The sequence below is a fragment of the Haliotis asinina genome, chromosome 13, assembly GCF_037392515.1.
Source record: "Haliotis asinina isolate JCU_RB_2024 chromosome 13, JCU_Hal_asi_v2, whole genome shotgun sequence".
NCBI classification, from domain to species: Eukaryota; Metazoa; Mollusca; class Gastropoda; order Lepetellida; family Haliotidae; genus Haliotis; species Haliotis asinina.
Window position 1 is genome coordinate 22086742 of NC_090292.1, and position 24907 is coordinate 22111648.

The 24907-nt window shown below is 42.5% G+C and overlaps 1 protein-coding gene across 1 annotated transcript; it reads right to left on the minus strand.

Annotated features, from left to right (window-relative positions):
- Positions 1-84: 84 nt before the first annotated feature.
- Positions 85-23726, minus strand: LOC137259233 (uncharacterized). Its single transcript, XM_067796861.1, has 17 exons — positions 23594-23726; positions 21921-21941; positions 21015-21117; positions 20062-20265; positions 18379-18615; positions 17305-17465; positions 15936-16058; positions 14258-14369; positions 11825-11982; positions 10412-10513; positions 9528-9608; positions 7869-7992; positions 6661-6770; positions 5490-5663; positions 3142-3679; positions 1570-1672; positions 85-873 (listed from the first exon to the last, which is right to left on the minus strand). The coding sequence occupies exons 1-16, from the start codon at positions 23690-23692 to the stop codon at positions 1578-1580; spliced, it is 2442 nt and encodes an 813-aa protein (XP_067652962.1). The 5' UTR covers positions 23693-23726; the 3' UTR covers positions 85-873; positions 1570-1577.
- Positions 23727-24907: the final 1181 nt, after the last annotated feature.

Consider the following 24907-nt stretch of genomic DNA (forward strand, 5'->3'; position numbering starts at 1 on the left):
GCGAGGGAACACTTGAACTACTATGCTATCCCGTCTCCGTTAATATATCTGAGTGCGGCGTTTAAAATACAACAAACACGTAAACGTGGGGAATCAGATTTTTTTATGAAAAATCTTTTGAAATGGTATAATACATGATATATTACATGATAATAATTTTATTGAATAACCTTCACGTATGTACACAAGAAGACTAGAATCATTATGCCTAGATAAACACTTTTTATCAAACGTTTGAAAACATTTTCGGTGATGATTTTACTAGACAATGTTTAAAATGCGCCACAATAAAATGTTTCAAGCAAAGCACTGCAATGTGTGTATTATCTATCTGTTCGTGATGTTCAACTGCATGGTAACCCATCGGGTGAGTGAGCCACGGTCGGTTACAGTAGAAATAGGCTTCACACATTGTACCAGTATCTGGAATCGAACCCGGATTTTCGGCTTGAAGAGCGAATGCTGTGTAGAACAGAAGCACTCCCGATACAAGTCTGTGAGTATTATACAGTGAATAGAAGGACAAAAACAGCAGAGATACCCCAAGGTAACACCATCGGACACGCCCGTGTGTTAATAATGATGATGGTGATGATAAACAGACCCAGAGAGCACAGGTACCAATGATAATGACTTACAGGCCCCTACACAGACACTGTAAGGGTTATCTCCCTTGCTAAACGATGAAAACTAGAAATAATTTTATGTACAATGTGTTTTTTTTCGTTTAAATCATTAAATAGAAATGGATTATATAACTATCATTGCTAAAGCCATGTTAGTTATTTTAGAGTAGACATTCTGAATGAAACACTTCCACCCATCGGCATCTTGACCATCATCCGTAATAACGATCTGTTACATTTTCAGTCCCTGTAAAACAACAACATCGAGATCATAGTAAGAGAACGTAATATAATTCACAGGTGAAATTCAAAAGGAAATTAACAAGACCATCGCCCAGGAATCACACGGAAATAAAGAGCGGGGTAAAAGAAAGTGTCAACATTTTGGATACACGTTTTGTAAGTTCTATCGTGGGTAATACACTAAAATCATAATCAATGAATAAAAGGCATTGACGACAACAACTGTTACTGGTTAATATTTTTATTGTGGTGTGGGCATCTTCCGCAAGCTACAGAAATGTCAGTGAGTGAGTTGAGTTTTACGCCGCACTCGGCAATATTCCCGCTATGTGGCGGTGGTATGTAAATAATCGAGTCTGGACCAGACAATACAGAGATCGACAGGATGAGCATCGATTTAGTCGCTTTTAAGGCAAGCATGGGTTGCTGAAGGCCTGTTCTACCCCGGAACCTTCACGGACCCCATAAATGTCAAGGCGTGGGACATCGTACAGCTAAATGGGGTTCACATCTTGTACCATTCGCGGGTTTCGAACCTGGGTCCGGCGTACTGAACGAACGCTTTAACCACTAGGCTATCCCACCACTGTATCTTTAAGAACCAACCAACCAACCAACCAACCAACCAACCAACCAACCAAAGATACTTTTCACCATATTACTAAAATATAGAAATATTACTAAAACACATACTACTTACACTGCAATCTAGATGCGCCTGTTCCTGGACAGATACATCGCCAGAGTTCCTCCCCCTGCGCCACCAACAACGATCATCACCACGGCAACACCCGCCATTACTCCTGTCACACGATAATTTTTATTCATCAACATATTTCTGACTGAGTGATCAGGTACGTAAATACACAGGTGGTTGTCTTAACGTCACGATTTCGACGTGTCGTACTCAACATAAGAGGCAGAATAAGAAGAACCGGCCCTTTGTTGTCTGTCCTTGTACTGTCAGCCATTTACGGGTTTCTGTCCAGAAACTGGGCCGCTACCAAAGCCTTCCGTATCTCCGTAACAGAGGATTAAATTCCCACATTTGAGGGAGAAGACCCAGCGGTCGTGTTATGGTCATCTCATTAACCGTTTTCATTTTAAGCAAATTTTAACATGCATACGATACAATGCACAAGCTGCATGCGTCGATCGTGATTTGTCTTAATGGTCCCCTTGTCTATTTCGCCCGTGCTGCACGACACTGAAGTGGAAACATCACCCTCTCAGCTTCTACTGTCCGTTTGACTCAAAAGAGGACCGTTGAATTGAAATGTAATTTGAAATCTAATAAACATGTAATCCTCAATGAAACATTACCAAAATATCAGACCAACTCCAAATAAGAAAGGTTCTTTAACAAACTATCATTAAGTATTGACACAGTTCACTATTTGTTACGAGGAAGAGGTGTGCGAAAACGTTGAATGTTCAGGCCAACATATTTCTTACGTCATCAAGGTGGATCTGCAATTCGGCGTGTACGGGTTCAAATCTCGCCGGCTAGGAATGTTTTAGGAACAGACAGTTAGAATGTTGGAGAGAATGCTTGGACTTGTCACAATATCTCGTTGATTTTACGCAAGGATAGTTCTAATGTTCATTAAGCTGTGGCGTCACTGGAAACTCAACAACACTAACAGGAAATATTTAAGTTAAATGTACCCAGGATGCGTTCAGATTGATATTTCAGTGATCCAGACATATGCCGAATGAGAGGACTTCCTACGATATTGGCAGTTAAATTACATTTGTGACGTCATTCCATTGTCTGCTCGCTTCATTACTTTTTGAGGAATGGAGGGACTTGTACCAGTTTGAAATGTTGACTTCATTTTGTCATCTTAACATTCACTTGTAATAACAGATATATTACCAATGAATTAAATGTAATTTAAGAAGGGCAGTATCCTCGTAACTCGCAATTCCTTAAAAATAACGGGCCTCGGCTTAATTACTTTCTTAGGAAAGGAGAGTTACTCGGAATTATCCTCTACATAATGTAAGAAACTTTTCAGTAATGGAGCGATGTGGACCAGTTTCAAATTAAAGACTTTAAAATTGTCATTTTGACATATGATTTTGATAACAGAAATATGTAATTTAAGTAAGGTAATTTCCTCGTAACGCTCCAATCCTTAAGAATAATGTGCCTTGACCCCTCCGGGGCTTGGTTCCATTATTTTCAAGGAATGGTGAGTTAATCGGACATTGTAAGAAACATGAATTTCTTTTCAAAGCAGTGGAAAACTAAAATGTACAACCATACCCGCCGAATATCCCCCGCCTTGTGTATTGCACACCAGGTTCTTTGTAGATACCATCGCATAGGGGTTTCCTGTTGAGGGTCTGTTTTGGGGGTTGACTCTCGGGGTCACATGATTTGGCTGTGTTTGTGGTGCTTGTGTTCCCGGCCCTTGTGTTACCGGTTTTTCTGTTCCCGGCCCTTGTGTTACCGGTTTTGGTGTTCCTGGTCCTTGGGTTACCGGTTTTTGTGTTCCCGGTCCTTGTGTTACCGGTTTTGATGTTCCCGACCCTTGTGTTACCGGTTTTGGTGTTCCTGGTCCTTGGGTTACCGGTTTTTGTGTTCCAGGCCCTTGTGTTACCGGTTTTGATGTTCCCGACCCTTGTGTTACCGGTTTTGGTGTTCCCGGCCCTTGTGTTACCGGTTTTTGTGTTGCCGGCCCTTGGGTCACCTTTCCCTGTGACTGGGTCGCTGGGGTTGTTGACGGGGGTCGGGTGACGTATGGCGTTGGTCCTGATGTCATCTCCTCCAGCGATGATGGCACTCCAGTCAAGTAGATGGTCTGGAATTGAGTGAGTGAGTGAGTGAGTTAGTAAGTGAGTGAGTTTAGTTTTAAGCAGCACTCAGCAATATTCCAGCTATATGGCGGTGGTCTGTAAATAATCGAGCCTGGACCAGACAATCCAGTGACCAACAACATGTGCATCAATCTGCGCAGTTGGGAACCGATGTCGTGTCAACCACGTCAGCGAGCCTGACCACCCGATGCCGTTAGTCCGGAATTGAGTCACTGAGTACCATTTTACGCCGCTTTAGCAATACCAACGCAGTGATCAAGAGAAATTGACTTCACACAGTATACCGCTGTGGAACCTTGGTTTTCTGCGGGAGGGTAGTATCAAACCTAGTTCACACAAACCTAGTTCACACAAACCTAGTTCACACAAACCTAGTTCACACAAACCTAGTTCACATTTATGTCTGGAATGGAGCTTGCCATTGCTTATTTCAGAAAACACCTCAAACGATGAATGGTGCGATACTATATATACACAAACTATACTGAAGGTCTGTTGAAAAGCTGAATGGAATAGGTGAACTTAGAACTTAAACTGTAATGTCATTTGGTTCATAAGGCAGAGCAGACATTACAGAAGTGTTCGACGAAAATCAGATATATGATTCTTGTTGTCGGAAATTAGGAGGATAAGAACTGCCAGGGGCGAAGCTATAAATTAACAATTATTTTAAAAAGGCCGATTCTTAAACGTGTTGTTAAAAATGTTCGCCAAGAACTTAATGCTGTCTGAATATATTAATACTATCTTAATATAAAGCTTTGCAACCTATCGGGCTTACACGAAAAACGGACATGTGAAGTACCGGGGTAGATTAGACCTTCAGCAACCCATGCTTGCTATAAATGGCGACGATGCTTGTCGTAAGATGCGACTAACGGGATCGCGTTGTCAGGTTCGCTTACTTGGTTGGCACATGTAGTCGGTTCCCAATTGAGCAGATCGATGCTCATGTTGTTGATCACTGGATTGTCTGGTCCAGACTCCGCCACATAGCTGGAATATTGCCGAATGCGGCGTAAAACTCAACTCACTCACTCATTCACTACACGAAAAACGTGGCTTGCTGCACACTAGGTGGGGTGGTCGTGGACACAGTGACAATCCCATGTAGTCTCACTCCACTGAGTGTACACGAAGAGCCTTGAGGCAGACCAGTAAGAATAGGGCCTTAGCTCTCAACTGCTTGTGGACAGATGCAAATGACGTCGGCTGGACTGTTTTGCGACGTGGCTATGTTTGATCGATTTGTTTATGTTTGTTTGTTTACACCGGGCTATATTTCAGCTATATGCCGACGGTCTGTAAATAATCAGTAATCAGTGACCGACATTATGAATATCGTTGTTTGTTTGTTGCTTAACTTGAACTTGACAATATTCCAGCTGCATGTATATGCTGACGGTCTGTAAATAATCGCATTTGGACCAGATAATCCAGTGTGACGGACATAACCAACATGCAGTTTGGATACGATGACAAGCATCATCGAAGTGAGTGACTGAGTTTGACAATCCAACCTTGTTGGTGTCCTGCTCCGACAAGCATGGTATTCTGAAGACCAGTTAATGTCATGCGTGATCTTATCCTATGACTGCGTTCGAGAACGGGCCTGATTGAAAGGCTGGAGTGAGTATGCTTTTACTCCGCTATTTGCAATATTCCAGCAATATCGGGGCAGTGAACATCAGAAATTGGGTTCCCATGGACCCATTTGAGGAATCAAACCTGGATCCTCTGCTTGACGGGTGGTCACTTTAGTCGCAAGTCAACTCAACCGCACGTTTCACTGACCTTTCCATTGATTTTCAGGTTGACATCAAATGAATTGGCCTTCACACTTCTTATAAACTCGGACGCAGCGAGATCCAACGAGATCCCAGACACGAAGGTAACGATGTCTCCTTTGACTGGTGGGAGGTCGGTGAGGTCAAAGCTCAAATGGGCTGTGCGGTTGTAAATGGTGACCTGAAATCAGAAATGGACTTATGAGTGAGTTTAGTTTTACGCCGCACTCAGCGATATATGGCTGTGGTATGTAGATAATCGAGTCTGGACCAGACAATCCAGTGATCAACGACATGTGCATCGATCTGCTCAGTTGGGAACCGATGGCATGTGTCAACCAAGTCAGCAAGCCTGACAACCCGATCCCGTTAGTCGCATCTTACGACAAGCATCGTCGCCTTTTATAGCAAGCATGGGTTGCTGAAGGCCTATACTATCCCGGACCTTCAGGGGTCAGATGGAGTGAGTGAATGAGTTTAGTTTTATACCGCACTCAGCAATATTCCGCGTATATGGCGGCTGTAAATAATCGAGTCTGGATCACACAATCCAGTGATCTGCAGCATTAGCATTAAGCTGCGCATTTGGAAGCAAATGACATGTGTCAGCCAAGTCAGCGAACCTGATCACCCGATCCTGTTAGTCGCCCCTTACGACAAGCAAGGGTTGAATGCAAATGTTGGTGTGTTTGTTATATTGCTTATATTTGTTATATATTATATATATTATAGTGTGTTGTATAGCGGTGGTCTAGAAATAATCGAATCTTGACCAGGATTTTTTTTATTGTTATGACGAACATTTATCTGCTCATGATCAGTTGGGAACCGATGACATGTGTCAACCAAGTCAGCGACCCTGATCAGCCGATCCCGTTAGTCGCCTCTTACGACAAGCACGGGCTACAGAAGGTCAATATTCTAACCCAAACCTTTTCCGATCGAAAAAGTTTAGAGAAAGTATGGCATGTAGGGCCAGATAAAGTATCGGTGATGGAGAAAGTATGGCATGTAATATGGTCAGATAAAGTTTCGGTAATGGAGAAAGTATAGAATGTCATAGGATCAGACAAAGTATTGGTGATGTATAGCTTGTTGTAGGGTCAAATAAAGCATTGTGATGGCAAGGTATGGCGTGTAGATAACGGAAGCTTGACCATCCACGTGTCCTTCTTTACCATAATGTTTGTGACTCGGATCGGGTTGATAGATGCCGAGGAGATGATGCCTACGAGTGCAGCGTACTTGAACTGTTTCTGATTGTGACCGATCACCTGTGTGTACTTCTCTGAAACACAAGCATGTGGTTCAACGTCTCACCCAAGGGATCGCAAATAATTTCAGTCAATTTTCGGGGTCACCTGAACAGTTACCTTTCTCTTTCAGTTCATATAATCTGGGAGGAAATAGTGGTCAAATCGCACCATTGTCACCCGGATTTTGTTCGAATAATGCTAAAACAAGCGTACACCATACTCATCCAGTCAACCCTATCCCCTCAGCATTGAGTCCGTCGAAAAGAAACTTACTGTCATTGAAGTAGGTTGGTTTGGCTCGACTTGAATAATGTAAAGCGTAATGTCTTTGTAACTCTCCATTCCATAAAATATAATGGAGTCGAGGTCCCTAGATGTAGTGAGAGAGTTCAGTTTTACACGGCAATAATCTAGCTATATGGCGACAGTCTGTGAATAATCGGTTCCGGACCAGAACATCCAGTGATCAACAGCATGAGCATCTATCTCCGCAGCTGGGAACCGATGACATGTGTCCACCCAGTCAGCGAGCCTGACCATCAAATCCCAACCAGCATATGTGATGACATGATGACATGCAGTTATGAACATATTTAATGGCTTGATGATATAAAATGGCCAACATATTTAACGGCTTGGTGATATAAAATGGCCAACATATTTAATGGCTCGATGGCATAAAATGGTCAAAATATGTAATGACCTAACGACATGCAATGGTCATCATATGTCATGGCTTGATGACATGCAGTCACGAACATAATGTAATAGCTTGATGACATAAAATGGCCAACATATTTAAAGCCTTGATGACGAGCAATGACCAATATTTCTAATGGCATCATGACAGGCAATGGCTAACATATTTAATGGCTTGATGACATGCAGTCATCAAAACGCTTAATGGTTTACTGACATGCAATGGCCAACACATGTAATGGACTGATGACAGGCAATGCCTAAAATATTTGATGGTTTGATGACATCCAGTCATCATAATATTTAATGGGTTATTAACATGCAGCGACCAACATGTTTAATGGCTTGACGACATGCAAAGATAATGCCGAGTGGCTAAAGACGTGTTTCTCTGGAATCGCAGGTGTTGACCCGTTAAAGACTATACATACGTGGAAAAGCAACCCTGAAACTTCGCCGTCGTTCTGTGGTCATGCAGTTGGTGATGTCAAAGTCCATGACGTTGGGTTCCTGAGCATCATACTGAAAGATGTTACTGGTGTACTGCATGCCAAACTGCAAGAGACAAATGATGGTCTATATCTTAGTTGCTGAAGTGCTGAAGTGCTGAAGTGAATATCCAACACACTACCAACAAGCTTCTTTGCTTCTTTTCTGCTCCATCGGCATCAGACTCAGGGAGACGTTATGATTAGATGGTCAAATGCATCATATGTCATATTTGGGATTTCACTTTCTTAGTTAAGTACAAATTTTAGTACATTTTGGGGTTGAGTCCCATCCGGGATTCGAACCTGCGCCTTCAGAGTCAGGCACCTAATCGCCTGCACGCAAAGTCAGCCGCCTAGCCTGCTCAGCCACCACGACGTCCAGAGGGAAGTAGCATTTCACCCAGGGAAATTGTTTCCTTCCCTCATAATCAGATACTGACAAGTTATTCTGCCCAGTGACTTTAAACCTTGTGAAAATATTCTGCCCCCTATTCTGACTTAAGTCACAGGGAAGCTATTCTGTTTACTGACACAAGCTCTGCTATCCTTTGGCATTAGGCACTGAAAGAAACATCCTTTCAGCTGACATTAGACCCTCTCGTGCCCGATGATATTAGCCACCGAGAAACTATCATGTTCCCTGACATAAGCACGTGAGAAAGTAGTCTACCCTCTGACGTAAGAATCAGGGGTACAAGTCTGCATCCTGGCGTTAGACAAGGGAAACTGCCCTTGACATTTAATCAGGAAGAGTTGTTTACCTCCTGATATTAAACACTGTCCAACTATATAGTTTGTTCCCTGATAGTAGTCACTTGAAACTATCCTGTTCTCTGACATAGGCCACCGAGAAACCACTGTGTCCACTGAGAAACCATTGTGTCTACTGGAGAAACTGGAAAGCTATTCTCTTCCTTGACATTGGGAAAGTATTCTGTCTACTGACAACAGACTGACAAGTTATGCTGTCCCATGACTTGACACAAAGATTTCTTTCAACTGACATTAGACACTGGGGAACAATTCGTCCTGATGATGATGATTTCCTGGGAAAATATCCCATGGCCTTACATTATTAGATGCTGGGAAACTATTCTACCCCTAATACTAGTATCAGAGTGACCCCTAATACTAGTATCAGAGTGAGTGAATGAGTTCAGGTTTAAGCCGCACTCAGCAGTATTTCAGCCACATGGCGTAAATCTGCAACAACCTGGACCAGACAATCCAGTGAAGATCGATCTGCGCAATTGGGAACCGCTGACATGTGTCAACCAAGTCAGAGAGCTTGACCACCCGATCCCTTAATGACAAGCAGAAAGCCAACATTCTAACCCGGACCTTCACGAATACCTAACATTTGAAATAAGTCTGCATCCTTACATTCGGCATTGGAAACCACTGTGCCCCTGACATTCAACCCATGGAAACTGTTCTCCTGATATAAAACGCTTTGAAGGGTCAGATGCTCTGCTGATATTAGAGACTGAAAAATTATTCCCACTGACGTTAGACACTGGGAAACTAGTCTTCCTCCTGCTGTTCTGTGCCCTGGCGGAAGACACTGGGAAACTACTCAGGGACCTGTGTTGTACTCACGCCTTTTACTGTTATCTTGAGCTGAAAAGGTATGGCACTCTGGGCGTATTTGATTGGGTCGTAGCCAGAGGTCCAGTTTGCCTGTAGAGCGTGAATGAAAGAGTTTGTTATCTAAAGTGAGTGTGTGAGTTGAATTTAACGCCACCTTTTGCAACATTCCAGCACTATAACAATGAACACAAGAAACAAGGTTAAAGATATAGACAAACAGAGACGGACAGAGACAGAAAGAGAACTAAATTGCAGGAATGAGTGTGTGAGTGAATGAATGAGTTCAATTTGACAACGCACTCAGCAATATCAGCGATATTCCAACAATATGGCGGCGGTCTGTAAATAAATAATCGGATCTGCACCAGACAATCCAGTGATCAAAAACATGAGCATCGATTAAACAGCATGAACATCAATCTATGCAACTGGGTAACGATGACATGTATCACCCCAGTCGGCAAGCCTGACCATCCGAACCCTCAAGTCGACTCGAACGGCAAGCATACGGCTACTGAAGGTCAATGCTAATCCGGATCTTCAGGGCTTATATTGCAGGACAAGAGATACCAGCAGATCTGGAACAGAGAGTCCAGTGGTCCGAAGCAATCCACGCCCCAGAGCAACGGGTCTGGACACTCGAGTCACCAGACCTATTACGTCACCGAAGCACCAGCTCCGGGTGAGTGAGTTAGTTTCGCATTTATCTTTCAGCAACATTCCAGCAATATGACTGACACCAGAAATGGGCTTCACACATTGTACCCTTTTGGGTGTGCGCCGTTACGAGCCACCACCTTAACCGCTAGACTACCCCAAAGTCCCTCAATATTCACTAGAACATCGAGTAAGTATTGATGCCCTTTACACCAAACTAAAGACTTCAAACCTACCGAGACAAACGCCCACTCCCAGGTGGAGTTAGTAGGCAGACCTGGAGGGAAATCAGTTCGCAGAGACACCCACGTGTCACAGTCAACACCTCGGATGGATTTCTGAGGACAAATAAACCAACATGTATACGGTTGGTTTCAACAGTCGTCATATCGCTGTTGAAACTGAGTTCGTCCAATTGACAATAAGTGATAAGAATATGCTAGAGTGAGTGAGTGAGTGAGTGAGTGAGTTTAGTTTTACGCTGCACTTAGCAATATTCCAGCTATATGGCGGCGGTCTGTAAATAATCGAGTCTGGGTCGGACAATCCAGTGATCAACAGAATGAGCATCGATCTGCTCAATTGGGGACCGATGTCATGTTTCAACCAAGTCAGCGACCCTGATCAACAGAATGAGCATCGATGTCATGTGTTAACCAAGTTAACGAGTCTGACCACCCGATCCCGTTAGTCGCCTCTTACGACACGCATAGTCGCCTTTTATGGCAAGCATGGGTTGCTGAAGGCCTATTCTACACCGGGACCTTCACTGGTCCATGTGCTAGAGTAGTATCACAATAAAATTTCCTTGTGACGGAACATCGAACATTACTGCAGCTTCATTAAGGTTGTCAGTAAATAGAAGAGTCCCGTAGACCAGACAATACATGACTGACACCATAATCTATCCATCGATCTGTATGTAATGTCAACCAAGTCAGGGAGCCTGACCAGATTCCTTTAGACACCGTCTGCGCCAAATTTGACCCCAATCTAGACGAGTCATCTAATTACGAAATTAAATGAGTGTATACTAATTTGCAAAACGATCGAAAGGAATTCTTGTAGAACACAAAAATACATAAACTGAAAATTTGCAAAAAGTACCAATTTTGTTTTAGGTCCAACAAATTAAAAAGACTTTTACAAAATGATAACACTATTTGGGCTATAGGCTGTGATATTGCCCATGGTGATTGTTGATATATCATAGATCGAAACTGTTTCAAACATTCTAGCTCACAAGTTCTTGGCTTTGCTGGCAAGCCGAATATTTACAGGAGGATCCAGCAGCTTGGGGCAGTTGCTTGGTTGGGTTGTTGTTTAACGCCGTAATCAGCAATATTCCAGCTGTATGACGGTGATATGTACATGCAGAAGTCTTGACCAGACAGTCCAGTGTGATCAGTAGTGATCTGCACAATTAGTGTAGGATGACGTCTGTCAAACATGTCAGCGAGTCGCCACAAACAAGAGAAACAGCAGAATGTTGTCTTTACCTGTACATTTCAGTGCCAGACATAGCTTCGTATGCTTACCATTAAGGACCAGCATTGTGTATACATTTCAAATGTTTCAAACAGAAAAGGACGAGACAAGCTAAATTGCAAAGGATAAATCATGGGTTACACAAGACGAGAGGTGTTTACCAAACCAGTGTAACTGTAGGTGTTGTCGAAATGGAAGAACTCTTGCGCAGTGGCTATGCGCACATGTTGGGGGTCCTGCATGCGGTCATCCCAATTGTCCTGCGACAAAGCAGTCACAGTGCAGTTTCCACGGACAGTGTCCTTTACGTACTGTATACCTGAACACAGACAAAACATATTGAAGAATGTTCAAGGACTTAGTGTTTGACATAGAGTGCATGTACACAGAAGATAAAGAGTGAGTGAGTGAGTGAGTGAGTGAGAGAGTGAGTTTAGTTTTACGCCGCACTCAGCAATATTCTGGCTATATGGCAGCGGTCTGTAAACAATCGAATCTGGACCAGACAATCAAGTGATCAACGGCATGAGCATCGATCTGCGCAACTCGGAACCGATGACATGTGTCAGCCAAGCCAGCGAGCCTAACCACCTGATTTCGTTAGTCGTCCCTTTCGCCAAGCATAGTCGCCTTTTATGGCAAGCATGGGTTGCTGAAGGCCTATTGTAACCCTGATCTTCACGGGTTGGGGATAAAGACGGATGAACCAGGGCCTAGTATTGTATATAGAGAATCTCACCCAAGTGTGCAATGATATGAAATATGTCAACACTCGCTGATAACCCCCCACCCCCACCCCCACCCCACTTAATCAAGGAGTGTTGATATAATTGATATCAATAGACACGAGGGTGATAAATTATTCTATTTATCATCCAAATTCATTCTTCTTTAGTTTCCAGTGACAAATGTACGTCTGAACTCAGTACTACCATTACAGTTGCAGTGCAGCGATGTCATAGCATTGTGACGTCATCAACTTCATGACGTCATAGCATTGTTAGGGCATTGTACAAAATCTAGTATCAAAACGATATCTCCTAGTATTGTATATTAGGTATAACTACAAAGACACGAGTTATAGAAAAATGTTCGAGGACCTTGTATTCTATATAATGTACATCAACACAGTGTTAAAGAAAAATATTCGATGACGAATTGCATACCTAGATATCGATAGAAACAGAGCACACAGAAGAATGTAGGAAGACTTAGTGTTTCATATACAATATATATACACAGGGGATAAAGAAGAATAAACGAGGGCCTAGTATTGTATATAATATCCATTGTAAACCAAAAGTCACAGTGTTCTCTAATCTGATTGGCCCAAAAAAGAGGATCAAATGGCATTTCATTCCCGGAAACTGCGAGACTGTTTGCTGCGTATTGACACGTAGAAACTTCGCAAACAATTGTTTTGTTGTGTCATCAACAGTGGTGACGTCATTCAAATCATATTGTGACGTAAAGTCTGAATGACGTCACACATGAGCAGCTCCAAATGCTTCCATGGGAACGGCTAGCTGATGACACTTCACTGCTGTACTCGTAATCGATGTAAACGAGTGCAGACAGTAAAACCCTTTGGTTTACTTTTTTCTTTAAAATGTCGATTGAGTGTTTGAAGACCGGGGATATTCATTACTCAATAACACCCGGAAAGTGGCCAACAGATGATGCTTATCTCGTAATTTACACAGACAGGGTCAAAAGAAGAATGTTCCCGCACCATGCCCGTCCTGTATTGCATACCTAAGAGAGTTTTATAGAAGATCTTTCGTATATAATATCTACACAGACGGTAGCTGGAGGAGACTATGTCATATGTTGCATACATATTGTAGGAGATAAAGAAGAGCTCTCAATGACTGGGTTGTTTAATAGAGTGTATATCTACACAGACAAGAGCTACATGAGATTGTTGGAGGACCTAGTACTTTACAAACAGTGGAAGTTGTCTAAACCGGCACTCATAGGCACTGAAGAAATAGTCCAGTTTAGACAATGTCCAGGACCATGGAGCTATTGATACATGTACCAGCCACGGATGGGACTGAGATTACATGCCAGTGATGACAACTTGCCAGATTGAACAGATGCCGGTTTTGACAGCTCCTATTGTACAGTGTAAGTCCACAGAAAAAGATACAGAAGAAGAGTGCTCAAGTATCGATTTTATATACCGTGTACCTACACAGAAAAGAGTTACAGACGGGTGCTCAAGGATTGAGTTGTTTTATAGACTGTATGTATACAAAAGAGAGTTAGGGAAGAGTGTTCGAGGACCTACATAGAAACTGTCTATGTCTATGTCTACATAGAAACGAGTAACAGAATGGTGTTTTAATGCCCGAGCATCAGTAGAACATAACGCACAATTTTAGATAAAATATCTATTAAGATAAAATATCCAACACGACTGAGAAATCGAACGATTTTGAGGTCCGCAATCAACCGATTTATTACAGGGACCTCCACTTACATAAGGTGCCGGAAGCTATGATTTGTTCATTAGGTGTCATTTAGATTACTACCGAATAACCAGTTTCACGGCTTTTAGCAACACACCTGGCAACGTTTTCTCCACTCACCTGTGCTGAAGTCTCTGACAGTGCTGAGCAGATTAGTTCCATACTGGGAGGCAGAGAGATAGCTTGGAAACATGTCGATCTTTGTCAGCTTCATTCTGGAGTCAAACCATTCCTGGACAGGAAAAGAACATCATGACCGACCCTTTGTGTCTTCTTTGAACACAAAACGATCTTCTGTTTTGAGGAAACGTTTTACATGAGGAGACTTTATTGTATTGAGGAGACCTTTTATGTGCGTGCGTGCGTGTGTGCGTGCGTGCGTGTAAGAGTGCATGTATGTGTATGTCAGAGATGGTTGATTAACCCGGTGCGATAATTTATACCATGACGATTCGCATTATAAATTGTTCACGGGGGCCACGGGGCCCATGGGTTGATGGACCCTCGATGTTTGATTATGTTTCCCTCGCCCGAATCAAGTATAGATAACTTACCTTACCGAACACCTCAATGTTCGTTTTGAATAATTATTGTTTAAGGCACGGGCATCGGATGATATTAAGGACTACCATAGTTGGGCAATTACCCAAAGCCAGATTTTCAGATGACGTGCAATTTAGCAGACGGCAACTCAGGCTATTTGCGTTATATTTGGGATTACACTTTTTTGGAACAGATTCTAGTACTTTGGGCGGATTGAGTCCCATCCGAGATTCGAACTAACACTCTCAGAGTCAGGCACCTAGTCGCCAGCACAACTGAGTGGTTGACTTGTGTGCTGGCGATTAGGGTGTGAGGTCGGATCGCGGATGGAACTGAATCTTCATAGTAGTAGAATCTCTACTTTGCTAAGAATGAGTGAGTTTAGTTTTACGCCGCACTCAGTAATATTCCACCTATATGGCAACGGTCTGTAAATAATCGAGCCAGGACGACAGAATCTAGTGATCAATAGCATGAACATGAGCATGGCCACCTTATCCCGGTAGTCGCCTCTTACGACAAGAATGAGTTACTGAAGGCCAATATTCGGCCAATAACCCCAACCGGACTGAAGAAATAATCCAGTTAAGACAATGTGCTGATGTAGATTGTAAGATGTAAGATTACAATGTAAGATTGTAGAGCTGATGATAAATGCACAATCCATGTATGGGACTGAGGAATTATGCCGGTGTTGACAACTTGCCGGATTGGACAGATGCCGGTTCTGACAGCTTCCATCGTATAACATGTGCTACATTTGCCCACTTTCTAAATGGCGTTGTGTATTCACGCAATTTCCCTTCTTTTGATTGCAGAACACATCGGGCGTCAATCAACATATTTTTGTCTATTGTTTAACGCTCCATTGTGCTATATTCCAGCTATATGACAGCGGTCTATAAACAATGGAGCGTGGCTCAGACAATCCATTGGTGGACATAATGAGTGTGGATCTACACGATTTGAATTTGAAGACATGTTTCAGGCAAGTCAACAAGTCTGACTCTTACAAAGTCACAGACTGCTCAAAACCAGTTGTAACCCGAATCTACACCGGTGTCAGTGTGTGAGTGAGTTTTACGCTGCTTTTAGCAATATTCCAGCAATATTACGGCGGAGGACACCAGAAATGGCTTTCACACATTGTACCCATGTGGGGATTCGAACCCGGTTCTTCGCTTGACGAGTGGACGCTTTAACCACTAGATTTCCCAACCGCCTCCAGGTGTCAGTGAGCAGGATATGTTATTACCGATGTAAATGTTGTAATCTTCTGCACTTCGTCCACCTGCTCTACACCCATCGATAGGACATCCGGGACATTAGGTAAAGGCTTGGTGTTGATTCGTCCTGGACACACGACACTCGCGTCCATCTAAAACAACAACGTGAACAAACAATAAATACATATATTCTAAGCATGCAGACCTCGTCTTTGAAATGTCTCGCTTGCATCCCATATACTGTCGACAGGCCCTTCTTTGTTCTCGGTGTCCTTGGTTTGGTGTCTCCGGATCCTTTGGCGCAGATCAGGAGAGTGCTCGGGTTCTCCATCGAGAGAGCAGCCCCTCTGACACAGTGGGTACTGCAGAAGGCTGCAGTATTGGGGAGTCAAATTCTCCAGAAAGTTCTTGGTGGGTTAGACTAGGCAGCATTTCCTGGGAGAAGCCCCATTCGCTGTCTGGGCTGCGTGTAGAGAGGCTGAGAGCCCTGAACCTTACCAGCTTGACTGTGCCAGGATCACCTGAACGGTCTCTCCTGCATTCGTCTTTTTAATCTGTAAAACATATTGATAACACCATGCGGAAGTACGGTTGATTTCATTCATGCGGATCCAGACTCGACTCTGCCTTTTTCATTCTGTCGCAACGTGAGTTGATACATACAGCTATGTTCCCTTACCGTGGCCGGATCCGAAACATCCCCATATTATCCATTGCTACTAGTGATACAGGACTACTCGATTTTTACATGCTCGACCCTCTGCGTACAATTTTAATGATGCGTCCACATACTTTTCATAGCTGTTTTGCCTCTGGAGCTTGTTTTGCCGGGATCTTCATATTTCCTACACATACCGTGTATCATTTCTGTCACAAATCGTGTTTGTACCAATATTTGTTACCTTAAACCCTACTCAGTTTCTCGAGCAACAAGCGTACATCAAGTATGTGTAATTTTACGTCGCATTTAGCAAAGTCCCACCAACATCTCGGCGCGGGACACCAGAAATGGTTTTCAAACATTACCCCGAGGGTAATCGAACCCGAGTCTTCGGCGTGATGAGCGAATACTTTAACCAATAGACTACCCAACCACTCCTTTCTTGCGATGAAAAGGTTGCTAAAAAGTGTTAGAAAGATGTAACGATATCACGAATATACCAGACATACTGACCTTCCAAACCAATGCTTGATACTATGAACATGTGATCGAACATAATCATGGACTTTTCAGGCAATATAGACATTGTACTATTGTTTTAACATAGGGGGCGGTGGGGTGGCCTAATGGTTAAAGCGTTTGCTCGTCATGCCAAAGACACGGGTTCAATTCCCCACATGGGTACAATGTGTAAAGTCAGTTTCTGGTGCCCCTGTATATTGCTAGAACATCCTTACCTCAAAAACTCTTGGATCCCTGATATGGTCCCTGAAATGCACAAACTCGTAGTAGTGTTCAAAATCATGCGATTTGGCTGCCGTGTCTTGAACCTTGCCCTTCACGTGACATCTCACAGGCACTTGGGGCACTCCAAGAGATGTGTCCCACGAATCCGGATCTGAAAATACATGCATCACCTGTGACAGCGAAATCACAATTTTTGTTTTAAAATATTCAGCTTAATCCAATTACATAAACATTGTTACAATGAATACAGATGCGGTGAAAAAATAGTGACGTCACTACTACGTCATATTGCGTCACCATTACGTCATTGTAACGTCATGTCTACCCTGTTAGCACACAAACATTTGAGGCACGGTGCATACAACCAGTCTCTGACTTACAAAAGAGACAGAGATCGACTTACAAAAGTTTTGAAGGTAAACGTTTTATAAGAGGCGTAACGGGATCAGGTGGTCAGATTTGTTGATTTGGTTGACCTCTGTCATCGTACCCCAAATATGTAGATCGATGCTCATGTTGTTGATCACTGGATTCTCTGGTCCAGTGTCGAATATATTCACACCGCCGACATATAGCTGCGACATGCTGAGAGCGGCGTTATAAACAAGTAACCAGTTGTCTTGGCGTTTGGGGCAACGTACGAGATCGGGTGCAAGTGGTTAGACTCGCTTTAAGTTACTTTGTTGATACATGTCATCGCATCCTGGTTGTGTAGATCGATGCTCATGATGCTGATCACTGGATTACTCGACTGTCTGACCCACACTGGATCATTCACAGACTGAGCACATAACAATAAAACAACTAACTAATCTCTCAGTGGGGAAAGTTATGCAGCGATCTGCAAATAATCGAGTCTGGACCAGACAATCCAGTGATGAACAGCATGAGCATTGACCTGCTCGATAATTGGGAACCGGTAACATGTGTCAACCAAGTCGGTGAGCTTGATAACCCTATCCCGTTAGTCGTCTCTTACAACAAGCATATTCGCGCGTCTTTTGTGACAAGCATGGGTTGCTGAAGAACTATTCTACGTTGAAATACACGGGACACATACTCACCTGAGAAGTACCACGTGACATTCATTGATGCTTTCATGCCATCCCAATACTGGCACGACTGCCATCCTTGCACCCAGATCCCGCGCACCTGACTCTGTCCCAAGTACACCTCCGTCTCGTTGGCCCCGAAGTGCATCGCCCCGGAAGCAGTGAAGATGCGACCCTGCCCATTTACTTGTTTGTACCCGAAGAGGTAGCGTTGATCAGATGTGGACAGATTTGACACTTGACATATGCCTGTAAAATATACCGAGAACAATTATTATGAGTGAGTGAGTTTAGTTTTACGCCACACTCAGCAATATTTCAGATATATGGCGACGGTCTGTAAATAATCGAGTATGAACCAGACAATCCAGTGATCAACAACATGAACATCGGTCTGCGCATTTGGGAACCGGTGACATGTGTCAACCAAGTCAGCGAGCCTGACCACCCGATCCCGTAAGTCGCCTCTTACCACAAGCATAGTCGTCTTTTATGGCAAGCATGGGTTACAGAAGGCCTATTCTACCCCAGGACCTTCACGGGTCATTATTATGAGTGAGTGAGTGAGTTTAGGTTTACTCCGCTTTTAGCAATAATCTGGCAATATCACAGCTGGGGGACACCAGAAATTGATTTAACTCATTGTACCCATGCGGGAAATTGAACCACTGGTAATCTACATGACGAGGAAACGTTTTCACCACTAGGCCAAACACCGTACAACAACGAAATTGAAGTTGTTTCAAATGAAAAAAATAAATAGTATTAAGATTGGCAGTAAATATAAAGAGGACCACGCTGACGCTAATTATAATGAAACGACTACGTCGACGACGATGAAAAGTAAAATCTCAAAATAATTCGTCAAGACAAATTTTGAACATGATGAGTACGGATCCGATTCGACGAATCCAAGGGACATAACTCGGTACAGGGCCGCGATAAATCATTACGAGATTCAAAAGAATCAGCTATAAACTGGGAAGGGATTGTAGAATCCGGGATACAAGGGACACAACTCGGTACATGGTGACGATTATACGCTCCCGGATACAAGCTAAGCAACTCTGTATACAGCAGCGATTGTTTACTAATGCTTACAACTGAAGCCGTAGGTTAAACAACCATTGTTTACTATTGACTACAATTGAAATATCTCTAACTTAAACGGCGACTGTTCATTGTTGACTACAATTGAAGCGAAGCATCTCTATAGTCCGTTTGGCTCAAAAGCGGACCGATGAATTGCAATGTAACTCTCAAACTAATGACGTACTCAATGAAACGCTGATCATAATCAAAACATCATACCAACTTTAAGAATTCTTGTTCTCATAATAAAAAAAGTTGTTTAACCAACTATCATTAAAGTATTGACACAGTTCACTGTCTATTACGAGAAAGGAGTACGGTGAAAGGCACAGCCAGGCTTCAAGGGAAGCAGCGCTAGGTAGAACAGGGATTGTTTACTACTTACAAAAGGAAACATCTGCAGGCTGAACAGGGATTGTTTACTTCTGCCTACTAGGGGAGCAGGTCTTGGTTGAACAGGGATTGTTTACTACTTGTTACAAGGGACGCAACTCTGGGTTGAACAGAATTGTTCACTTCTGGCAACAAGGACAATACCTCTGGGTTAAGCAGGGATTGTCCGATGCTACATGGGGTTGAACAGGAACTGTTTGAGAGACTGACCTTGATCAGGGAACATCCCGACGAACTCATTGTGAGCGTAGTCGTAGTAGCCTTTGAATTTCTCGTTATAAGCATACTGTTCGATCATTCCTCTGTTGTGAACGTCATCGAAGTGTTCGTGGACCTCCGTCGTCATGTTTTTGTTCATGACAATGGTGTCGACGTGAACCTCAAACGTATTGGGGATTATTGGTCTGAACACTCCTGAAACATCAGTTAACATCATTCAATGTGTATAAATCATATAGCATGACTTGAACGTTCATGCTTCTGTTTGGAAGAACTGCAAACGATTGCTGTATTTTTGTTGATAACGACTGTAAACAATTAAATCGGAACAATCCAGTGGCTAATATCATGAGCATCGATGGCTTTGGATACCTGCGATGCATCATACCACAGACATCCCGTTGTTCCCCTCTTCAGACAACACTATTAATATATTTATTGGTTTTCATAGCGCACTTCCTTAAAACTTTTGTTGCTTGCATAAAAGTCTCAGACGAGGATGGACTGCTGGAGACCACTTTTAACTTTCACCTTTACGGGATGTATTATTGATTAGAGGTACATTATCAGCCAATGACTGAGTGAGTTTAGTATTACCCAACAGTCAGCAATATGCCAGTTATATGGCAGCGGTCTGTAAGTAATCGAGTCTGGACCAGACAACCCAGTGGTCAACAGCAAGAGCATCGATCTGTGCATAACCGACGACATGTGTCAACCAAGACGGCGAGCCTGATCACCCGATCCCGTTAGTCGCCTCTTACGACAAGCATAGTCGCCTTTTATGGCAAGCATGGGTTGTTGGAGACTTATTCTACCCCGGACCTTTACGGGTCACGATCTGCCAACGCCTTCCGTAGTTTGGGTATATGCACACTGTATTTAAATATTCCCCAGTTTTAAATGGGGTTTTGTCTGGTAGTTTCTCGTGGTAGAAGACGTGCCTGTTGTGGGTTGAGGCGGTGGTGGCGTACACACAGACGTGTCCAAGGAACCGGCGTCAACCACCGACGGCACCAGCAGCAGCAACATCAACAAAACACGCATCTGAAATAGACATCCGGAATTAATATGAGACTCTCTATTGTGTTAGATGACAGACTGAAGATGAGTTGGTGTGGCGATTATTGCACTTATGTAGCGAGGCACATGTGTGTCTTTGTGTGTGTGTGTGTGTGTGTGAGAGAGAGAGAGAGAGAGAGAGAGGGTGTGTGTATGTGTGTGTGTGTTTGTGTGTGCTATTGGTATCAGTTGGAACAAATGTCATTTTCATTCTGCTTACCATGTGACAGTTTGAAGTGGCTATCCACACGTATACGGTACGCTGGTTGTACATTGTAGTATGTGCTTGAGTTTTATAACTGGGTGATCAGGGACACGTTTTAACAAATTCAAATGCCTAAGGTGAGACCGCATGCTTCATGTGCGTTTTCTTGTTAAGAAGAACTAAATTCCTGAGCTGTCCAAAACGGTCACCCACTTAACGACACTCCGAGCTTTAGCTCTTTTGAGTTTAGGTTTACGCGATATACCAGCTGAATGGTGGCGGTCTGTCAATAGTCGAATCAGGGCCAGATAATTCAGTGATCAGCCGCATGAACATAAATCTACGCGACTGGGCTACGATGATATGTGTCAACCATGTCAGCAGCCCTGACAACGCGATCACGTTTGACGCCTCTTATGACAAGCATGGCTTGCTGAAGACCAATACACGAGTGTATAAACAACTGGGATAAGCTGAAAGACTTCAACCATTACGTTGGTGGTCCAGTTCCAAAGTAAATCTTCATCGGAAATCTATTAGTGTCAGTTCTTTCGCTCAAAAATGTTGTGAAAATAAGACTTACCTTGCTGAGATTCAATAAAACCTGCAAAGAGACAGATATAAAATTTAACCAAGGGAAAAATTTGGAGAATAGAAAATAGTGAAAATGAAAATTTTGATATTAAACTAACAGGGGTGATGATAAGACCATTAACATTTTGAAAAAAATGAAAACTTCAGTTTTGACAAAAAATAAATATAAATATTAGGTGATAAACTAATAAAAGGTGAAGGGTGTTTTAATGAATAACTAAGAAAGAGTAAGACTATAAGTATATTTAATTATGAAAATTGGCAAATTAATAACATGCCTTATTGAAAACCTACAGACACCGTTATTGACAAAAGTGACAAGTGTGTTAAACGACGATGATGAGGTTATCGAGAAAGGATACTGAAAATGTAATATATCCCGAAAATAAGGTTTTTGAAAAGCTATTCATACTTATTAGAAACAGGGATGCTCACAGAACTATTTCGGCAGGGCAACACTAAATGCGTGCAACAATAAGTGTGTTATCTGGTTACAGGTTTGATACTAGTACACGACTCCACGTACGTTCCTAAATATACACCGCTTTGTAATAGTGACCTGTTGAGTTACATACTCAGTGGTGTGGAGGTGAGAACGCCATACCAAAAGTCGTTTAAATGTGGTTCTTGTTGGTTAATGGGTACAACAAGGACTGGACGACAGAGAGTCAGTATAATGTGGCGTATTAATGTGTCACTGTGACATGGTGTTTCAGGGAGCTAACACTGTAAAACCAGCTAAAGTTGGGGCTAGTAACAACAGCTACACATTCAAACGCATGCGCTCGCCTCGCCTCACCTCACCTCACCTCACCTCACTTCACCTCACGTATGAGCATTGCTGAACACCACTACTGGCTACATCAAATAATACGCAAACCATTACTTGACGGGATGAATAAACGTGCATTCAAATGTAGAGCAATGACCCAGAACAAGAATTATTGCTCGCACAATATTTTTGTGTCCGCAACACACCCATGACTTACGTATAATATAATTATTACATTACATTATGTTAAACAACCCATACATAATATCAAATGAGAAGGTGATAACAGCATACACGAAATATTAGACAACCCTTGTTTAAGGCATATACCCCTTGTTACCCGTGTACTTATAATTGTTTAACACAATACATTATATCAAACAACCCTTTTAACAGTTTACAGTTCTTTTTTAGGCGTGCATATGAGTTTTGGACATTACAGTACACCAATCACAATTCGACACTTTAGCTTGAATGTTCCAGTTCTATGGCACCATAAGCGAACATCGGATATTTTGTGTCAGCTAACCCATTCCTCGAAGTCGAATTGTATAATGGACGTTGTTTCAATGCGTAAATGAAAGGTATTAATTTAAATGCCGTTTTAATTTAAATGCCGTTTATAAATAAAACACACCTACCCGGGTGGATATTATCATTAATCAAGGTATTAATTCAAATGCCGTTTTAATTTAAATACCGTTTATAGATAAAACACACCTACCCGGGTGACTATTATCATTAATCAAGGTATTAATTCAAATGCCGTTTTAATTTAAATGCCGTTTATAAATAAAACACACCTACCCGGGTGACTATTATCATTAATCAAGGTATTAATTTAAATACCGTTTTAGTTTAAATACCGTTTATAAATAAAACACACCTACCCGGGGCGTAGGAAATCCGAGGTGACCATTTATCATGGAGAGTGTTTCAGTGAAGATAGCAACGTGGGTAAAGTCCAGGTCTAGTCCGTTATCTGTCATTTACTGTAGATACAGGGAGTGTGCTTAACACCCACTGCAAATTAATATACATGTAGTTATTAACAAGGTTTACAGCCGGGTATATTTATAAATTTACAATTTTCTATTACATTGCAATGTGAAATTACGAAGTACAGTAAACAACTGTTAAAACGACCTCAAAGCGACCATTAGTGTCAGTTCGTCATAACAGTAGTTCGACATAAGCATTTTGACTGAAATATACAGCTAGCTGGCCTGTTCATGAAGCCCACCGTGACAAGAGAAAATTTTAACCTCTTGGTCATCGTATCATTATTTATAGGATATTTGTATAGCGCACATGTCGAGGCAACTATAGCTTGCTCAAGGCGCTGACATATATTTAGTACGGTCATTGGATGTCAATATCAACGGCCCATCGTATCATCAGTCTCAGCTCCCTTGGGAGTATACAACTCTTGTTGTATCTAGACGCACCGAGTTTTTTTTGTAGCTGTCGCATCCTATCGAGGTACCCATTCACAGCTGGGTGGACTGGGATTCATAGCCACAGTAATGTGCCCAAGTTCACTGCGCGTTGCTGTACCCGCAACTGGGTGTTGGCACGTATTCATGTTGCCACCATCTGGTCATCTTCCAACGAATTCATAGGTTCTTTTAAGTGCACGGGGTTGTGTACTGCACACTAGGGGTTGTGACAACACTGAAAGAGTCTGCACACGAAGTTGACGCTAAGACTTTTACACCCGGTCATAGGTGGGTTCGACTCCAACACCTCAAACCTGGCTGGATCGCTAGTCTGGTGCTTTAGCTAGCTCACTCACAGCGCTCTATCTCTCATCTCTCACGGTATCATACATTATCCAAAGCTTTGGCAATAACTGACATTCACAAATAGGAAGAAGCAAGGTTTTGACTGCCTTCTCGAAAAAAAATTATTTAAATGTAGCCGACAACTTTGAAAATTGGGCAAAACTTTGGTTTTATTTCATACCCTTTTCAGCGATTTTCCAGCAATAACATTGGACGTTGTGTGATACAGGGATGAATGTTAGGGTATAGTGATACTCCACCAAGAGTATGGAAAGTTGTGTTAAAGTCGACTCGTTGTTAAGGCACAGAGATATCCCGTCGGTGTAGATAATTAATTGTTTATCACGCCATCCTTCCTACAGCCTGAAGATATCACCAAAATCTCATCTTCATTGATATACACCATGCTGTATCAAAGGT

Bases quoted from the DNA above. Each gene is read 5' to 3' on its own strand.
- LOC137259233 (XM_067796861.1), bottom strand. From the start codon at position 23,692: ATGACAGATAACGGACTAGACCTGGACTTTACCCACGTTGCTATCTTC. The intron at 21,942-23,593 runs GTAGGTGTGTTT...GTCTCTTTGCAG, and splicing joins TCGGATTTCCTACGCCCCGG to GTTTTATTGAATCTCAGCAA. The intron at 10,514-11,824 runs GTAAACACCTCT...ATTTGTCCTCAG, and splicing joins CCTACAGTTACACTGGTTTG to AAATCCATCCGAGGTGTTGA.